Source organism: Eleutherodactylus coqui, chromosome 5 (genome assembly GCF_035609145.1).
Source record: "Eleutherodactylus coqui strain aEleCoq1 chromosome 5, aEleCoq1.hap1, whole genome shotgun sequence".
In the NCBI taxonomy this organism is placed as follows: domain Eukaryota; kingdom Metazoa; phylum Chordata; class Amphibia; order Anura; family Eleutherodactylidae; genus Eleutherodactylus; species Eleutherodactylus coqui.
In genome coordinates, this window is record NC_089841.1 from 182,238,038 (window position 1) to 182,259,112 (window position 21,075).

General features: G+C 42.1%; 1 protein-coding gene across 1 annotated transcript in view; it reads left to right on the forward strand.

The window, feature by feature from the left end:
• The window catches only part of MYO18B (myosin XVIIIB), a 529,330-nt gene that overhangs the window by 256,403 nt on the left and 251,852 nt on the right, over positions 1-21,075 (forward strand). Inside the window, exons 23-26 of the mRNA XM_066603908.1 lie at positions 8,216-8,281; positions 10,135-10,263; positions 11,506-11,649; positions 11,760-11,849. Coding sequence (XP_066460005.1) covers positions 8,216-8,281; positions 10,135-10,263; positions 11,506-11,649; positions 11,760-11,849 — 429 coding nt within the window. The remainder of the gene's footprint in view (positions 1-8,215; positions 8,282-10,134; positions 10,264-11,505; positions 11,650-11,759; positions 11,850-21,075) is intronic.

Below are 21,075 nucleotides of genomic sequence, written 5' to 3' on the forward strand. Positions count from 1 at the left end.
GTACCGTACAAAAATGGAACTGAAACATCTTCTGAAGAAGTTGGCACAACTGGACAGCGACATTTTCTTTCTAGCCAGATGCAAGAAGGAACATCTAATTCCCAAAGGCCTCTGCCTAAAGAACCCAACTCTGCACACTTACAACACTCGTTATGCACAACGTCTTTGCTACAGGACTTCTGAGAGACTGCGGAATCACCTTATCCACGTCTTCTACAGCAACAAGAATAGGGCCCTTGTGGACATACAAACTTTAAGAAATACACTTACAGAGGATGTGAACCTGGAAATGCAACACTTTTATACAACACTACGATGCTGCCTTATACAGAACAAGGAAAAGAAACTCCAGAGACTTCGACTCAGAGCAGGTCTGTGCCCAAACACGGATCAGGAGCACCCCGAGTCTGGCAGGAGGGAACAGAACCCCCAACGGGACACGGACAAAGGTAAAGTCAGCTGTGTTATCAATCTGTCATCTCACAACCCCAGTAAGGTGGAGCTCAGTGTCCTCTCGAGGGGACTTTCATTCTGTCCCACTAAAACACTTGACAAAACAGAACTTTGTAGTGACATGGAGGAATATTTCAGAAGACTAAGACTGAAAGAATTCTTTCATGATAAAGAGGACACAGGCCTTTCAAGCACACAAACACAGGATAAACTTGGGGCCAAAAAGAAGTCTGATTGGACGCCCCCTCCTGGCCGGAGTCGCACTTTGGACAAATACATAGACTCCTTTAGGCATGCAGTGCAATCCACTATACTGGACAAGCATGGAAGTGAAACATTTAATATCAATATGCAGGAAAGAAGGGCCATCCATGCACTTAAGGGCAACAAGGAAATCACAATTAAGCCTGCAGATAAGGGTGGTGCTATAGTCCTCATGAACACATCGGACTACAAAAAGGAAGCAAACAGACAGCTGACGGACACCAGATACTACACTAAACTGAATCAAGACCCGACTCAGAAATATGTGAGGGAATTGAGAAGGGTCATTAGAAGCCTGTCTGTGGGCTCCACAAAACTTCTGGACTTGATACCGGAGAACCCCAAGGTGGGGACATTCTACATGCTTCCAAAACTACACAAAGCTGGCAACCCAGGAAGACCGATTATCTCAGGTGTGGGAACCCTCACTGAAGGAATCTCAGGATGGGTGGAAGGCATCCTCAAACCACTGGTGAGAAACACAACCAGCTACCTGCAAGACACCACGGACCTACTGAACAAACTGTCAACCGTAGGTCCCCTCCCCAATGGCACCATCCTGGCCACTATGGATGTGGAATCCTTATATTCCAACATCCCACACGAGGATGGACTGACTGCCTGCCAGGCGCACCTTGAGGCCAATGGGGTCGCCTCTGATACAGTGCTACAACTCACAAGATTCATTCTCACACACAATTATTTCTCCTTTGGCAAAGAGAAATTCCTGCAACTCACAGGGACTGCCATGGGCAGTAAAATGGCACCACAATATGCCAACCTTTTTATGGCAAAACTGGAGAGTGACTTTCTGGCCTCTTGCCCCAGCAAACCATTGGCCTACTTCCGCTACATTGATGACATCATGATCATCTGGACCAACACCGAACAAGAACTAATAAAATTCCATGAAAGATTCAATGCATTCCACCCCACCATAAACCTGACATTAAACTACTCGCATACAGAAATCAACTTTTTGGACACCACCATAAAGATTTCAAATAACTCAATACAGACATCCCTGTACCGAAAACCGATTGATCGGCCCACATACCTCAGATGGGACAGTTTCCATCCTAAACACATCAAAAAGTCCATTGTCTACAGCCAGGCCATCAGATACAACCGGATCTGCTCCAACCCAACAGACAGAGAGGAACATTTGTACCATCTTAAAAGGACATTTATAAACCAGGGCTACCATCCCACCTCAATTGATGACCAAATCACCAGAGCCACCAGGATACCCAGAAGTCAACTACTCCAATACAAGGAGAAGGAAAGAAACAATCGTGTGCCTCTAGTAGTGACCTACAATCCGCAACTAGAGGTACTAAGGAAAACCGCAAGAAAACTCCACCATACCCTGCACAAGGATGACCGTCTGAAAACCATATTCCCGGACCCTCCGCTTCTGTGTTACAGGCAACCTCCTAACTTGAGGAACTTTATAATCAGGAGTGCATTACCCTCTGACACACAAAAAGGAACTTATCCCTGTAATGTAAGGAGCTGTAAGACCTGCTCACATGTACTGACTGCGGACAGGATACGGATCCCCAACACACAGCAGGACTATAAGATCCAGGGGACATTCACATGTTCCTCGTCCAATGTTGTGTACCTGATCATGTGCAGTAAATGTCCTGTTGGGGGTCTTTATGTTGGAGAAACAGGACAGAAACTCAAAGCCAGGATGAGATCTCATCGCCACACGATTGAACACAGAAGAAGAGAATTGCCTGTGGCCGAGCACTTCTCTAACCATGGACATGACATAGGAGATATGAGAGTTTTGATATTGAAGGGTGGTTTCAAGTCACAAAACCACAGAAGAATTTGGGAATATAAATTGATAACAACCTTTGACACGCTGAATACTGGGTTAAATTATTCCCCAGGATTTATGCGTGAATGGGAAGTGTGAGACTTGATTGCACAGATAAGACCCCCATCAACAGTAATTCAGGGACCATAAACTTTCACTCCCTTATCAGTATTTAGCTAAAAATGTTTGTGTATCTCTTATAACAATTCGAGCCTGTTGACCTTTTCCCCCCCTCCAACAGTAATTTAGAGACCATAAAACTTTCACTCCGCTATCAGTGCCTAGACAAAAAAAGTTTGTTTTCTGGTTTGCAGAATTCCTTTTAAGTGCGAACCAATCACATCCATATCTGCGCCTTTTCATAAGTATGTATGTTATAAGTGTGTATAAATATGCATGCCTCTTCAGATCCAATCCATTTAAGCCGGAAGAAGTACCCTGCGTTGGTACGAAAGCTCGCTATTATTACATCATGTATTTTTGTTAGCCATTAAAAGGTATCATATCTACAAGATTACGTCGTTTCTCTTGCTGAGAACAATCACATTTTGCTCTACTGGCTAACACGGTACCAGATCTTTGTTTTCATTATACCTAATGGAGGATACCAGAATGTACCGTACAAAAATGGAACTGAAACATCTTCTGAAGAAGTTGGCACAACTGGACAGCGACATTTTCTTTCTAGCCAGATGCAAGAAGGAACATCTAATTCCCAAAGGCCTCTGCCTAAAGAACCCAACTCTGCACACTTACAACACTCGTTATGCACAACGTCTTTGCTACAGGACTTCTGAGAGACTGCGGAATCACCTTATCCACGTCTTCTACAGCAACAAGAATAGGGCCCTTGTGGACATACAAACTTTAAGAAATACACTTACAGAGGATGTGAACCTGGAAATGCAACACTTTTATACAACACTACGATGCTGCCTTATACAGAACAAGGAAAAGAAACTCCAGAGACTTCGACTCAGAGCAGGTCTGTGCCCAAACACGGATCAGGAGCACCCCGAGTCTGGCAGGAGGGAACAGAACCCCCAACGGGACACGGACAAAGGTAAAGTCAGCTGTGTTATCAATCTGTCATCTCACAACCCCAGTAAGGTGGAGCTCAGTGTCCTCTCCAGGGGACTTTCATTCTGTCCCACTAAAACACTTGACAAAACAGAACTTTGTAGTGACATGGAGGAATATTTCAGAAGACTAAGACTGAAAGAATTCTTTCATGATAAAGAGGACACAGGCCTTTCAAGCACACAAACACAGGATAAACTTGGGGCCAAAAAGAAGTCTGATTGGACGCCCCCTCCTGGCTGGAGTCGCACTTTGGACAAATACATAGACTCCTTTAGGCATGCAGTGCAATCCACTATACTGGACAAGCATGGAAGTGAAACATTTAATATCAATATGCAGGAAAGAAGGGCCATCCATGCACTTAAGAGCAACAAGGAAATCACAATTAAGCCTGCAGATAAGGGTGGTGCTATAGTCCTCATGAACACATCGGACTACAAAAAGGAAGCAAACAGACAGCTGACGGACACCAGATACTACACTAAACTGAATCAAGACCCGACTCAGAAATATGTGAGGGAATTGAGAAGGGTCATTAGAAGCCTGTCTGTGGGCTCCACAAAACTTCTGGACTTGATACCGGAGAACCCCAAGGTGGGGACATTTTACATGCTTCCAAAACTACACAAAGCTGGCAACCCAGGAAGACCGATTATCTCAGGTGTGGGAACCCTCACTGAAGGAATCTCAGGATGGGTGGAAGGCATCCTCAAACCACTGGTGAGAAACACAACCAGCTACCTGCAAGACACCACGGACCTACTGAACAAACTGTCAACCGTAGGTCCCCTCCCCAATGGCACCATCCTGGCCACTATGGATGTGGAATCCTTATATTCCAACATCCCACACGAGGATGGACTGACTGCCTGCCAGGCGCACCTTGAGGCCAATGGGGTCGCCTCTGATACAGTGCTACAACTCACAAGATTCATTCTCACACACAATTATTTCTCCTTTGGCAAAGAGAAATTCCTGCAACTCACAGGGACTGCCATGGGCAGTAAAATGGCACCGCAATATGCCAACCTTTTTATGGCAAAACTGGAGAGTGACTTTCTGGCCTCTTGCCCCAGCAAACCATTGGCCTACTTCCGCTACATTGATGACATCATGATCATCTGGACCAACACCGAACAAGAATTAATAAAATTCCATGAAAGATTCAATGCATTCCACCCCACCATAAACCTGACATTAAACTACTCGCATACAGAAATCAACTTTTTGGACACCACCATAAAGATTTCAAATAACTCAATACAGACATCCCTGTACCGAAAACCGATTGATCGGCCCACATACCTCAGATGGGACAGTTTCCATCCTAAACACATCAAAAAGTCCATTGTCTACAGCCAGGCCATCAGATACAACCGGATCTGCTCCAACCCAACAGACAGAGAGGAACATTTGTACCATCTTAAAAGGACATTTATAAACCAGGGCTACCATCCCACCTCAATTGATGACCAAATCACCAGAGCCACCAGGATACCCAGAAGTCAACTACTCCAATACAAGGAGAAGGAAAGAAACAATCGTGTGCCTCTAGTAGTGACCTACAATCCGCAACTAGAGGTATTAAGGAAAACCGCAAGAAAACTCCACCATACCCTGCACAAGGATGACCGTCTGAAAACCATATTCCCGGACCCTCCGCTTCTGTGTTACAGGCAACCTCCTAACTTGAGGAACTTTATAATCAGGAGTGCATTACCCTCTGACACACAAAAAGGAACTTATCCCTGTAATGTAAGGAGCTGTAAGACCTGCTCACATGTACTGACTGCGGACAGGATACGGATCCCCAACACACAGCAGGACTATAAGATCCAGGGGACATTCACATGTTCCTCGTCCAATGTTGTGTACCTGATCATGTGCAGTAAATGTCCTGTTGGGGGTCTTTATGTTGGAGAAACAGGACAGAAACTCAAAGCCAGGATGAGATCTCATCGCCACACGATTGAACACAGAGGAAGAGAATTACCTGTGGCCGAGCACTTCTCTAACCATGGACATGACATAGGAGATATGAGAGTTTTGATATTGAAGGGTGATTTCAAGTCACAAAACCACAGAAGAATTTGGGAATATAAATTGATAACCACCTTTGACACGCTGAATACTGGGTTAATTATTCCCCAGGATTTATGCGTGAATGGGAAGTGTGAGACTTGATTGCACAGATAAGACCCCCATCAACAGTAATTCAGGGACCATAAACTTTCACTCCCTTATCAGTATTTAGCTAAAAATGTTTGTGTATCTCTTATAACAATTCGAGCCTGTTGACTTTTTCCCCCCCTCCAACAGTAATTTAGAGACCATAAAACTTTCACTCCGCTATCAGTGCCTAGACAAAAAAAGTTTGTTTTCTGGTTTGCAGAATTCCTTTTAAGTGCGAACCAATCACATCCATATCTGCGCCTTTTCATAAGTATGTATGTTATAAGTGTGTATAAATATGCATGCCTCTTCAGATCCAATCCATTTAAGCCGGAAGAAGTACCCTGCGTTGGTACGAAAGCTCGCTATTATTACATCATGTATTTTTGTTAGCCATTAAAAGGTATCATATCTACAAGATTACGTCGTTTCTCTTGCTGAGAACAATCACATTTTGCTCTACTGTGAAAAACTGCCACACCGTAGAGCAACTTGGCCTCTGCAGGGTGGCATGGCGCGAGGGGGCGCTTTGGGAAACAGTTGGTGGATTATTCGGTCTGGCCCTGCCTCTACCCCTGGCCACCGCACTGGCTCGGCCTGTGCCCACACCCTGACTTGGGCCTCCGCGTCCTCGCCCGCGTCCACGTCCTCTAGGCCTACCCCTACCCCTCAGCATGCTGTATTACCAATAGTGCAGAAACAGAACGCTGTAATTAAATGTGCCACTTATTGGCCTGTGGTTGGAGGCTGACTTCGCTTACGGAACGCACAGCAGAGCCAGGAAAGAATTTTGCGCAAGCCTGCTGTAACACTTAGCTGGCTGCGTAACAATTAGGACAACTACCCCCAGCAGAGACCCAGTACACTGAGGATGGTCACAGGCAGCCCAAATAGATTTTTTTTCCCAAATGTTTTTGGAAAGGCCCACTGCCTATATACACTGTATATAGCTTCTGTCCCTGCCTCACCACTACTGGCCCTGGACTATGTAAAATTACTGCAGACTGTTGCACTGTGGACAGGAATATAGCGGTGATGTAACAGCCAACACAGAGCCAGGAAATAATTTTGCGCAAGCCTGCTGTAACACTTAGCTGGCTGCGTATGAATTAGGACAACAACCCCCAGCACAGACCCAGTACACTAAGGACGGTCACAGGCAGCCCAAATAGATTTTTTTCCCCAAATGTTTTTGGAAAGGCCCACTGCCTATATACACTTCATATAGCTTCTGTCCCTGCGTCACCACTACTGGTCCTGGACTATGTAAAATTACTGCAGACTGTTGCCCTGTGGACAGGAATACAGCGGTGATGTAACAGCCAACACAGAGCCAGGAAAGAATTTTGCGCAAGCCTGCTGTAACACTTAGCTGGCTGCGTAACAATTAGGACAACTACCCCCAGCAGAGACCCAGTACACTGAGGACGGTCACAGGCAGCCCAAATAGATTTTTTTTCCCAAATGTTTTTGGAAAGGCCCACTGCCTATATACACTGTATATAGCTTCTGTCCCTGCCTCACCACTACTGGCCCTGGACTATGTATAATTACTGCAGGACGCAATGCTCTGCACGGGCGATATACAAAAAAAAAAAAAAAAGTGCAACACTACAAAAAGCAGCCTCCACAGTACTGCACACGGTTAGATGTGGCCCTAAGAAGGACCGTTGGGGTTCTTGAAGCCTAAAATACTCCTAACACTCTCCCTATAGCAACTCCAGCAAGACAGCACTTTCCCTGATCTCTGTCAGAACGCATCTGGGGCGAGCCGCGGGAGGGGCCGATTTATATACTCGGGTGACACCTGATCTCGCCAGCCACTCACTGCAGGGGGGTGGTATAGGGCTTGAACGTCGCAGGGGGAAGTTGTAATGCCTTCCCTGGCTTTCTATTGGCCAGAAAAGCGCGCTAACGTCTCAGAGATGAAAGTGAAAGTAACTCCAACATCGCATGGTGCTCGTTTCGAATAACGAGCATCTCGAACACGCTAATACTCGAACGAGCATCAAGCTCGGACGAGTACGTTCGCTCATCTCTAGATGTTTTACATCTGCATGAGTTGTCATCCTCTGGACATAATGTGAAATAGAGACATTCACTGACACAAAACAAAGATCTTGAAAAAGGCATAGAAGTGAAACAAAAAGTATGTTACATGTTTTAGAAACCCTTTTTAAAATTGTATAATTATCACTTCTAATTTACATAAAACCTAACGGTTCCCTGAGGATTCATCCTGAGTTACTATGCAAGTAAGTAAATCATTAATATGTAATGAGGCATGCCTTTTAATATGAGGCTACTATATATATAGAAAATTCAAAATAAAGAAATAGCGGTCCATTTCTTCTCTGTTATTACGGACAAGCGTTGCTCTTACTGATGTTGAATGTGTTTCTATCTCTACAGGCAGTGGAAGAACTCTTCCAGCTACTAGACCTGGAAAAAAAAAGCATTGTGATGGGTCGAAGCCAGGCAAGTTCCTATGTATTTCCTAATGTGAACACCGAAATAATGGAGAGCATGGCATCTCTGTGTATGTCACTTGTTGACCTGTTAGTGGAAAGAGCCATAAAGTCTTAGAAGCCCAACCTTCTTATTGAGAAATCACTCAGTCCAAAATTCATCCTCAGGTTTAACAGTTAAATTCTACTCAGTCACGTAAAAACATTGTAAATTGAAAATGAGATCATCCTTCTTAGCCCATGCTCCTTGGCAGCTGATGACAATTTAGTAGTTATGAGGCATAGCTGTCTGCTATTGCATCTCAGTTAAAGCTCAGTACCTTGGACGGGTTCGAAATCATATACATATCATAGGCTCGTGTTATACCGTGCCTCTAAAGGTTAAAGAGGCTACTATTCTCAGTGACCCATTTATTCTTATGATTGATGAGGTCTCTGTGGTTGGACTATACCAATCATATATGGATAATATACACTAAGGATCTCCAAAGATCTTCAATACGCAGTAAATGTTGAGTTCTCTCATAGACTTGCATTGGACTCTAATGTATTCTTTAGAGAGGTAATATAGCATGGTGCTCATAAAAGTGGCAAATTCTAACAATAACCAGGGTCAAAGCCAACAGACCTTACTGATGTGTTTTTATAACCGTCGAAAGGTTTTAAAACTGGACTGTAGTTTAAATGGCTAGCTGAAATAATCGAAGGCCATATTTAGACTTCATTCATGAGTGATAGTAGTCACACTTTGTTTAGAGTTAAAAAGTATCAGAATTAACTCACTTTGAGGTGAAGATGGTCTTTCTTTATCCCAGTATTTCATTTTCCATAATAATAGACCATCTCTGTCCTTTCTACTTTGTACGTCCTGTCCTGAGACTTTTTTTTCATTTAATGTCTCTGTGCTACTAAGCCTGTTAAGTAAGGGACTTGGCATAGGCACCAATTGCAGAGTGGTAAATCCATTAATACGAACAGTGATTTTGCAGCAGCATTGAAGAACTCATTGGGGCTGTACAGTTAATGCTGTCATTATTGAAGCAATCAAACCCTTAATGAGGCTTTACTCCATCTCCACTAATTCTCAGTCTATTGTTGCTGGGAACATTTATGTCCAGAAAATGGGAATGGAGTTTAAATAAAAAGGAGAAATGTGTCTATTTTAGATTTCATGTGACTAGTAATGTTCATATTAACATGCTCTCCCAACCCTGAACATTAGAGAATCTATGGTTTCAGAAGAGTTCAACACTAGACTCGGCAAACAACTTTTTATGAATTTTGCTTTATACTTGGGGCATTATCATGCTTTAGAGCTCATGCACACTACAACGACAGTGAATGGATCCTGTTGATATTAAAGACCTGTAGGGATGCTGTATGATACCCCCACGAGGCCCCATATTTTCTCATAGAGGCATTATATATGTAATACAAAAACAGTGAGTAGAAAGAAGAGCAAGATTATATGACTGTATTTAGTAACTGTGTGATTGAGCTCTTGAATATGATCATGGACGAGGCCAAGACAAGAAGACCTTTCTCAAATAAGTCATTCCATGCCGTATCATGTACGTTTTCCTGTAGTAGAACGAAGGATCCAACCCATATTATTAAACATAGTCCCAGACAATTATTCCTCCCCATTCAAATACAATCTTTGCTTTTTCCATATTTACATTTTCCCCTTGTCGATGCTTGTTGTTTTATTTGATTTTTAATCATCTCTATGTACGGTATACTTTTTGTGACACTGTTCTCTAAGATGTTAAACATCCTACTACCAGATGCTCATGTTGGCACTGTGTGATGCAGTATTGATTATTTTTGAAGCTTTCTCTGACCATATATTATTCCCTGTAGGTGTTCATGAAATCTGGTGTTCTATCCAGACTAGAGAAACAGCGGGAGAAGATGATTTCCCAAAACATGATCCTTTTTCAAGCAGCATGCAGAGGTTTCCTATGTCGACAAAAGTTCAAGAAAACAAAGGCAAGGATTCATCTAATATATCCTTTCATCATGTGTCTTTAAGTCACCTGCAGCCACTATTTTTGTACTGCGGTATAAAAGCTAAAGAAAAAACATTGGTAGTTTTATGTTCTCTGCTCCGTATACTTTTTACATTAGCTGAGACTATGATTATATAATAAACTGCCCATATTGCAAAGGAGCAAGTACATTTGAGGGCATTGCCAACCGTAGCTATTTGTAGACTGGAGGTGATCACCCCCCTTAGCTTCGTGGAGGTAGATGTATGACAATATATTCTGGTGATACATGAATTATCATAGAATGGCAGAGTTGGAAGGGACCTCCAGGGTCATCTGGTCCAACCCCCTGCTCAGTGCAGGATTCGCTAAATCATCCCAGACAGATATTTGCCATCCTCCTGCTGTCTCTCCTTTCCTCTGATGCTCCAAGCAGTCCATCTGTATTCACAGAACACAATAACATAGCTCTGCTACTGTATTTATCTTATTAGTTTGGTTCTGAGGTTGCATTTATGTAAAGAGCTTTGTTCTGGTGTTCTATTTATGCTCTGAGCTTGATTCTGGGCCTGTATCTATGTACTGTGGTTGGTTCTGGTGTTGTATTTATGTTATAAACTTGGTTCTGGTAGAGCATTTATTTACAAGCTGTTCTGTTGTGTGTATTCTGCTGTCTTCCTGATTTCTGCACAAGCAGAATACAAGAAGACTGTCTATCAGTTTTTTCGTATAATGTGGGGGGCACCAAAAAACATTCGGCACACGGTGTCATCTAGTCTGAGGCTGGCACTGTTTGTGGATACAGACACACCCCAAAAACATTGAGATACTCAAGTGCAACTCGTACACAGTTGTCTGAATAAAACTTGACTGTCATTTGGAAAAGTACACATAACAAAAATGCAAAATTTTACTTGATACAATTATGCTGACTGTAACAGGTAATTTCATTCTTGGGTAATTTGCTCATATAGTGCTGTAATTGAAATTACTTTAAGACAGATAGTAAGATCTATGATTATTGTACATAAGAATGTTTCTATTATACAACCCAATTCCAAAAAAGATGGGACGCCGTGTAAAATGTAAATAAATGTAAAGAAAAAAATCCAATGACTTGGAAATCTCATATAACCATATTTTATTTACCGTAGAACATAAAACACATATCAGAAGGTGAAAGTGAGTAAATCTATTATAGTTCCATATTGTTTACTTACTTTTTTCCATTCAATCGTTTTAGATTCAAATGGTTGCCCTTAAGTGTATCCAAAAGAACATCAGGAAATACTACTGTATCCAAGACTGGTTGTGGTGGCAACTGATGTGTCATATTCGACCTTCACTGTCTGTCCATGTTGATGAGTCCAAATTCCGGGAAAAAGTGGTATGTGACTATTTACAAGAAAGTGGCAATTTAACTGTTACTTATTCACACTGTATGCATGTTTTTAGCTATCATATGATGGGATGCAAATTTTTGCTTGGGTTCTATAGGAGGAAATCATTACTTTGTCCACAAAACTTAACAAGTCTGAGAAGTCGAGGAATGAACTGAGGCAGAATGTGGATCTCCTGGAAAGCAAGGTGAGGCAATCAGAATCTGATTTATATTAGAAACACTGGTAGATTATAATTGGAAAAGATGGCCCTGACACATGGTACAGAGCTACATAGTAATATGAACTTTTTATTATAGCCTTTACAACAATTACATTGTTCTATATAACAACTATATAGTAGTGCTTAATCTTTGTCAAGCCAAATAATCATAGTAGAGCACATTCCTAGATGTACGTGTACATGTTTCTTCTCCAAACTAAAGATGTCATGTCAATGGTATTCGTAGCTCATATATACAGTCTCTTATAGAACTGCATAAGTATCCAGTATAGAGGCTGAATGCTGTACTTACTGTATAAACGACATGAATGCATAGAGATCTATAAAAAGTGAAGGATACTTGGCAGGATGGAGGGGGAGGGGGGGGTGTGCAGGGACTTACAGGAAAGTCACTAGTCATGGAATAATATGCAAGATAAATGGCTTCTTCAAAACTTTTACCAAACTTAATTGCCAACACTGGGAAGGAACTAAATTTTCTGGTTTGGCCATCAGTCATAGTCTCGAATATGTCAATAATATCCAAAGCAACACAAAATGAGTCTTCTCCAGCAGAAAAGGCATAGTTCCTGTATTACAACAAGCTGATGATGGCAGTGGCAGCTTAGTTTCTCTCAAAACAATTCTTCCCAGTTACTACTCATTACTCCAGCATCATCACAGTTCCATGTAAGCAAAGCACTGCATCAGTTTTGACATTTTACACCATTATTCCCCAGCGCCATATTGGATATGGCCATTATTGCAAAGCGCCATATATAACTACTGCAACCTAAGAACCACTTCAATTTACAAGAAAACATTGGTTTCTTTCACCTAACATTGCAATAGGTATAATGTACATGTTCAAAACATAAGGCTTTTTCTTTGAATCTCCCCTGTAACAGAAAAAAATAAGCAAAACAAAAGATAGTATTGTGTAGCATGGAGTAAAAAAACACCGGTCTCTATCCTATGAGCGGCTGCTCCACTTCTTACAACCTCCTGGTATAATGTCAGACCTGTACTTTTTGCTTTGGCCAATCATCTGTCACTTCCCTGCAGCCCTCCCTCTCACAGTATGAGTCCCATACAGAGGTTGAGGCCTCCTTCCACCAATGATAGTATGAGTTTCACTCAGACACTAAGGCAGAGAGACTGCAGCTGCACCAAGTCCAATCCATTCTACCTGTCAGGTATTAATTGTTGGAAGCCAGAAGGACTTTAGTGACGGAAGGAGCTTCTTAATTTCCAGGGAGACTGCAGGCAGGAAAAATGTAACTACAAGCTACTGGAAGTTAAGGAGAATGCCATTTTTTTTCAATAAGAGATATAAGACGGTTTTGTATATTCCCATGTACTATTGATTTTTTGGAAAAAAATATATAAAGATGGTGCACTTTAAAAGTCTCACTTAAGGGAATATGCTGAAGTATTTCCTTCTATCCCCAGCAGCTGGTTTTACACATTCTATAATCTTATACTTTTTACAGAGGATTCTTGTCATCAGTTTCTACTTTAATTAAATATCCTGTTTAGTTATCAGAAATAATCCCCATCCAAAGATGTGTTGATAGATTTAAGCCTTACTATTAAGTGTGTATTAATAATTCTATTTCAGCAGAAAAACAGGCAAATATTTAACTAAGAGCCAGTCTAAGATACATAAAGTCAAGTGCAATGGAAATTAAGCTACTTCCTTCGGAGGAGTAATGCAAAGTTTTAAAAATGTAAAATAAGAATTTTCTGTGTTTCCGCAATTCCTGATGGAGATGTAATGCATTTTGACTAACTTATTTGTAAGTGTACAGTTAGGCAGCAGTGGAACTGAAATGGACGGAGACATTTGCGTTATCTCTTTTCACGATGCTTTCATAATGCTCCTTGCATTGTGCGATAGGATTGGTCAGTGAGAGGTCCAGTTAAAATGTCACTACAGGCAAAAGCTGAAAATTCAGCTTTTGGCCAGTCATGAAATCTCTATGTGGTCCCAAAGTCTTGTTTTCCTGTATGTATCATTCCAGAGATCCAGAGTTAATAGCACCAGGCATACCCAGCTGGTCTCTCATAATACCAGGAAAATACCAACCTGTGAGCCAAGTTTACAAAGACTTCCCTTTCTTTCCTTGATCACCTGAGAAGGTGGAAGTCTGTGTAAAGTTGTTAAAATAAATGTATGAGTCCTTTTAGATGATCCGATTCATAGTTTGAATGAGCGAGTAATGTCATCGCAAGCTCATTCGCCTATTTAGACGGGCAGATATTTTGTTGGCTCCTTAAAATGAAAAATTGTTAGAAATGTGCGAGCGTACTCGGTTCGGGTGTTTTTGGACTCGAGCACCGCTTTTTCCGAGTAACTGACTACTCGGGGGGGGGGGGGGGGAGAGAGAGAGCTCCCCCCTGTTCCCCACTGCTACCCCCCGATCCACCACGCTGCCCCCCGCCCCCCAGCGCCCCCGAAATCTTTTCGTCCGAGTAGTCAGTTACTCGGAAAAAGCGGTGCTTGAGTGCAAAAACACCCGAACCGAGTACGCTCGCTCATCTCTAAAAATTGTTCAAAATTGCTGCATACTTGAATGACAGGGACTGAACGAGTGCCGTTTATACCGAAAGCTCAATGAATAAGCTAACAATGTTTTTATTTGCCTGCATAAAATAAACGATGAACGAAAAGTGAACAATTATAATTTGTCGTTCGGTCGTTGGCCCGCGTTTAGACTGAACAATTATCGTTCATTTGCACTCGTTTAAATGATTTTTTGAATGATAATCATTTTGTCTTAAAGCTAAGTACCTTAAAGGTATTTGGCACTGGGCCGACTAAGAAGCCGGAGGGAGATGAGCTTAGGGGTGGTGAAGGAGGGCAGTCAGTGGCTATATTAGTAGCACAGAAGATTTTGGAGCTCCTTTGATATATCATATAATAATTTCTTAACCCTTTCCAATCCACTGTCCTACATTTTCCAACAATCTGATTGAAGGCTGTACAGCTCCGATGTTGGAAGACGACCGGCGGGGTATTCTTACTGTAAATTACTGGCCGCTCTGTTGTCGGGGCCTCTCCGGTATGTCACATACTGCAGTACTGGCTCTAGCCAGCAGATGGCGCCATTGTATAATGGCAGAAAGAGAAAGCCCCCTAGGAAACCCTGAATCCAAAATTGGATTGCAAAGGGTTAACAACCAGATTTGCCTCCAAACTAGACAGTTCTAATACTGCTAAACTTTCTGGCTACCGTATTCTGTCTATTGCCTTAATTACTTTGCTAGTTTCTGAAGTCTCTCCAATTCAGCAGTGTTTTTCTTACATTAGTACATATTACCTGAAATAAATATATAATGTAAATTATCCACTACTGAGGTTAAATTTACTGGTCTACAATTGCCTTCTCCATAGTATGACTTGAATATTCACAACACCTTTTAATTTTGTGACAATTTTGTGTTCTTCATTAATGTACAATAGCTCACCCTCAGAGCAGTTATATTCTACCCCATTGTATTTGTATAATTGGCTTTTAGTAAACTGAAGAGTGAAAGAAGGAATTTTTCAAGCTGTGCACATTCCTGAATATGTTTGTATGAAGCTCACAACTAAGTGTTAATCAAAAGGCAGGATTTTTTTTTAAACAATTGATTACATTATTTCTCTTTATTTACTAAATGTGTTACTTGATGTTCTTATTCGCTTTTAATCTGCATTTAGAATCAGGCTTCACACAAATGATAATTGTACATTTTCTGTGACGCTGACTGGATATTAGGCAAACAGATACACCAAGTATTTAAAGGGAATCGGTCACTGAGTTCATGCAGCCTGAACCACGGGCATCATGAATTCGGGACAGATATGCACAGTGTTCCCATGTAAGGCCACCTACCCGCAGCGAAATCCGACCCTGGCAGCATCGGCATCTGCGCATACCTGTAGTTCCTCTTCTTTTTGTGAACTGCGGATGGTTCGCATGGCTCGCCGTCGGACATGAGCAGTACAGATTTATTTTTTTTAAACTTCTGCTTTTCCCGTCCCATCTCTTAGCGATGATGCAGAATTTTGGACCTTTCCATGTCAATTGTAGATGGGCCGCAGTTCAGATGGCTTCCATTGACTTCAATGAAAGCCGTCCGCGTTGAATCCGTGCAAAAATGAAGCATGCTGCAATTTTTTTCCATGAGCAGAAAATCGCAGTTGCTGTCTGCTCGTGTGAGTGGACATGCAGATGCTCAATTGGTTTGAATTGGTGAGGAATACCGCAGACCGTGTGTGCGGGATATGATCTTGGATTCCTCATTTCAAACCCGGTTGTGTGTCGGGGGTCTAAGTGTTATTCTAAAATACTGGGAACGCATCGGGACAGTGAGCCAGGGCGCTGCTGCTGCAGTCAATCTGTGTCTTAGGGCTCCTGTCCACGGGCGAATTTTCACTGCGTTCCCCGCTGTGATAATCTGGCCGCAGGGAACGCAGTAAACGCTTTCCATAGCGTTGCTATGAAAGTGCAGCTTCCCTGTCCACCAGTGGAGAATCACATGCCAGATAGGCGCACCGTGGAGATCTGTCTGTTGGCTCCTGCTCCCGGGTGGCAGCTCCTGCAGCAGAGATTCGCCGTGGGATTTCGCAACGCCCATGGACAGGCTGCCTTAAAATTGCGGATACAATTGATAAGTGGGGATAGGGGTTTCTTGTGCACCCCTGAATGTAGTATATTACACTGTTTCTAGAGCTGCCATTTTCTTTCACTTTAATCTTTAGCTCTTCAGTGTTTTCAGGACCCGACAATTCGTACACCTTTTGAAAGAGAGACAGAATCATGAACAATTACAGTAACAATAACGATTCTTCAACATTCTAAATAATTTGAGCTAATTTTGAACGTCATGTAATCCTATGGAAGCTAATCATGCACAGATCGATTCTGTCTCTTGGTGCAAATGTCAGGTGACATGACTAAATGTTCTAATTATCTTCAGTGTGATGCTTAGTTAAACTAGTTATAATGTTGCAGGAGATTACTAAGAGAATTCAAAAATAATTGCTCTAATGATATCATTTAAACTCACAAGCCTAGGTACGGAATTTATTTTAAAATGTACTTAATACTGTTAAGAGTAAGTAATTAACCTTATAAACAATGCCTTTTACAACAAAAATTTTAAAAATGATCTCTTGTCTAGTGATGAGCGATAAGTGGAATAATTGCATCGGGTTGCTATAGGGCTGATTTCACGAAAATCATTGTGAATAGCGATAACCGATTCAATCAGAGTCAAAATTTGGTTCACTAATTTGCCTTCAAAAAGGTCTCCAGTGCAGCCAACCCCCCACCCCAAATTATATAGGAATATGGCCATACATCTGGGGAACACTGCTTCTCCCAAACATTGGTCAAAAGAGTGCACAGTGGTGTAGGGGTCAATCATAGCACAAGGCTGTCACTGAAAACAAAAAAAAAGACATAGGGTCTCCTAGATCAAAAATTATGCCAAAGGATATACTGTAGCAGGTGAGCTGCCTGTTTTAAAAGCAATGTCATAAATTTTTGCAAAGGACAAAGTCTACCAGGTGAACAGAACAGCCAAGCATGGACCTTCTCCAAGGAAAAGCTGTAGAGTTACAGCTGTTTCTTGTGCTTTAGAAAATGTTGTTTTTGGGGTAATGAGGAGGAGGAAACATGGTGTAAGCAGGAGAAAGACAGCAACAACATCAGAAACAGCATCTTGAGGGCACAGTGTGCTCCTTGTAGAAACACGATAGCTATAGCTCTATATTTCTATATTAACATATTTTCCGTTTGGGGGAGACATAGAGGAGAAAACATTGTGTAAGCAGAAGGACAGCAGCAGCACCACTACCACAACCAGCAACCAGCACCTTGACAGCCCAATATGCTTCTCAAGGAAGCATGAGAGCTATAGCTCCATATTGCATTATTTTTTATTTGAGAGGGTGTAGGTGGAGGAAACATGGCGGAAGCATGAGAAGGACAGCAGCAGTAACACCTTGAGAGCAGAGTGTGCTCCTTGTGGAAACATGAGAGCTATAGCTCTGTATTTCCATATTGAAATATTTTTCATTTGGGAGGGAATTAAGAGTAGAAACATGAGAGAGGCAGGAGAAGGAGAGCAGCAGCACCACCACCATCAGCACTCTGAGGGCAGAGTGTGCTTTTTCATATAAATCGATACTCAGTCATATGTGAGTAAAAATTGCCAGCGTGATAACTAATCAGTTGAATCTACAGTGGGATGCAGAAGTCAGGTGAAATCCACTCCTAGCTCATTTTTATAAATGTTAACCGATATACATTGCCTTTGGACAGCCAGATGCATCTGTCAGTTATCACAGTTCCAGCTGTGCTGAACACCCTTTCTGTCAGCACACTGGCAGCAGAACATGCAAGCCCCTCTAAAGCATGGTGTGCAAGTTCCGGCTAATTGTTCAACCTAGGCACCCAGATATCAAAGGGGTCAATACCGTGTCTGAGTACATCTGCGGGGGAGCTGTTGTAGTCTTGCTCCATCATAGATAAGTGCTGCCTGTGACTGTGAGTCCTACCCTGTGTTGTTTCAGGCTGTGATGGGCTGAAAATACTATGACACACCTCTGTTAGACTTCCCCTGCCACGGGTGGCGCTTCTGCGGCTTCCTGCTTCTATGCCATGAGTTATAGAGTTGTGATCCATTGCAGATGCATCCCTGTGGCCATGTTCTACTTGGGCTGCTTTAACAGTCTGCCTGATACTGCTGCATTTTGAGGTCCTTTTCCACTAAGGGAATGAGATTTGTAATTTTGGCCATGTAGCAAGGATCAAGGAGGATAGTCACTCAGTAATGATCTGATGTTTTGAAGTGGGCTATACAACTGTCCTTCTGCAAGCACTGCAGCATAAAAACACTCATATGTCTCAAAGTGCCTAAGGCTCAGGGGCCACATTCCTCAGGGCCAGGCCTAAAAGTATCCTCCTGCTGGTCCCGCCATCCACAGACAATAGCTGTGGTTAGCAATGGATGCAAAGAACATTGTGTAGCCCCCTTCCCTTGCCTCTGGACCTGTGTTATTCCGATACTTTTCCTCCTCTTCTTCCTCCTGCTGTTTCTCCTTTATACTTCTTCAATGGATGGAGAAGTGTCTTCTCCAATTGGGAGAAACTTGTTGGAGAAGACACCCCCTTTCTCACCCAAAGCTACTCTCCCTCTGGTTTTGAGTATGGTATGATATCTCTGTAACACAAGATGCATTAGCACTGCTACATGTGTAACAGGAATATAAAAGCCTCTGACCTTTTCCTAGGCTTTTGTTGTGTTAAAAGTCAATTTAAACTTTGCTGCAACTGTGCATTTTACACATTACGTTAATGTTTGCTACAACTGTACAAACGTCACAGTATATGCTTGTTGTCTGCAGTACTTTTAGAACAGCATCAAATGTTTCCTTCCACAAAAATTTGCTAAGCTCACATTTCTTACGATATAAAGATAGAACAGATTTTGAGTATTTTTTAGATTTTAGTGCTGCAAATGATTCTAGTGACACATACGCAGCCATCCATGGATCATTACTTTGACAATGGCTATAATTCTGGACTTCTGGACTATTCATCCTGTTACTATTAAGGCTTCCAAGGCACTGTCTGTTCCCTGAGCTGACAGATCTCTCTAATTTGAAGCCTAATGGCTTTTATGCTAAATGACACAGCAAGAAAACTATTGTATTGTTCATCTCAAAGCCGGCTACAGGACAAAATGCTGGTTGCTCAGACATCTCTTATTCCCGATATTGAGAAAAATATATGTTTTAAACTAAAGGCAAGTAGACATATTTATCCAGATTGTAGCATGTGTTTAAAACGAAAATAGTGCTGAAAGATATCCAAAAAGTGGCACACGGTTTAATGGAGAGCATACAAATAATCATGCATATACAGATGTAGCAAATGTTAACCTGACACTCAATGCAATAAATACACACTTGCAGCAAACTTGACTTTTTAATACCTTTTGTTGTGCGAAGTATCAATTTAAGGTTGGCTGCAACTGTGCGTTTAATGTGTTAAGCATGAAGTTAATGTTTGCTACATCTGTAAATACAGAGCAGTAAATTTAAATGTTTGTGTTCTTTATTAAAGGGGTTGTCCCGCGCCGAAACGGGTTTTTTTTTTTTTCAACCCCCTCCCCGTTCGGCGCGAGACAACCCCAATGCAGGGGTTAAAAAAGAACACCGGACAGCTCTTACCTGAATCCCCGCGCTCCGGTGACTTCTTACTTACCCGGTGAAGATGGCCGCCGGCATCTTCTCCCTCCGTGGACCGCAGGGCTTCTGTGCGGTCCATTGCCGATTCCAGCCTCCTGATTGGCTGGAATCGGCACGTGACGGGGCGGAGCTACACGGAGCCCCATTGAGAAAAGCAGAAGACCCGGACTGCGCAAGCGCGTCTAATTTGGCCATTAGACGGCGAAAATTAGACGGCAACCATGGAGACGAGGACGCCAGCAACGGAACAGGTAAGTGAATAACTTTTGATAACTTCTGTATGGCTCATAATTAATGCACAATGTACATTACAAAGTGCATTAACATGGCCATACAGAAGTGTATAGACCCACTTGCTGCCGCGGGACAACCCCTTTAATACATTGTCTTTCCTCATACATGACGGTTTTATGGCTCTGTGCATGAAACATTTATTTAGTGTCAAGGACAGGAATGAGTCCTGACTCCTGACCCCTGACCTGTGAGATTAGGAAATCTTCCCCAAAGCAAGCTTAGGGACTTTCCTGATACCAGTTGCAAAACTAAGTTCATTAACTACAGTATTTGTAATTACCTGGATTTCAGCATTGATTGCTCATAAAATGTGCTGTAATTGTCATAAGATATAGATTAATAAAAACAAAGATCTGGTACCGTGTTAGCCAGTAGAACAAAATGTGATTGTTCTCAGCAAGAGAAACCAAGTAATCTTGTAGATATGATACCTTTTAATGGCTAACAAAAATACATGATGTAATAATAGCGAGCTTCCGAACCAACGCAGGGTTCTTCTTCAGGCTTATGGATTGGATCTGAAGAGGCATGCATATTTATACATACTTATAACATACATACTTATGACAAGGCACAGATATGGTTGTGATTGGTTCGCACTTAAAAGGAATTCTGCAACAGCAAACAAACTTTTTTTGTCTAGGCACTGATAGCGGAGTGAAAGTTTTA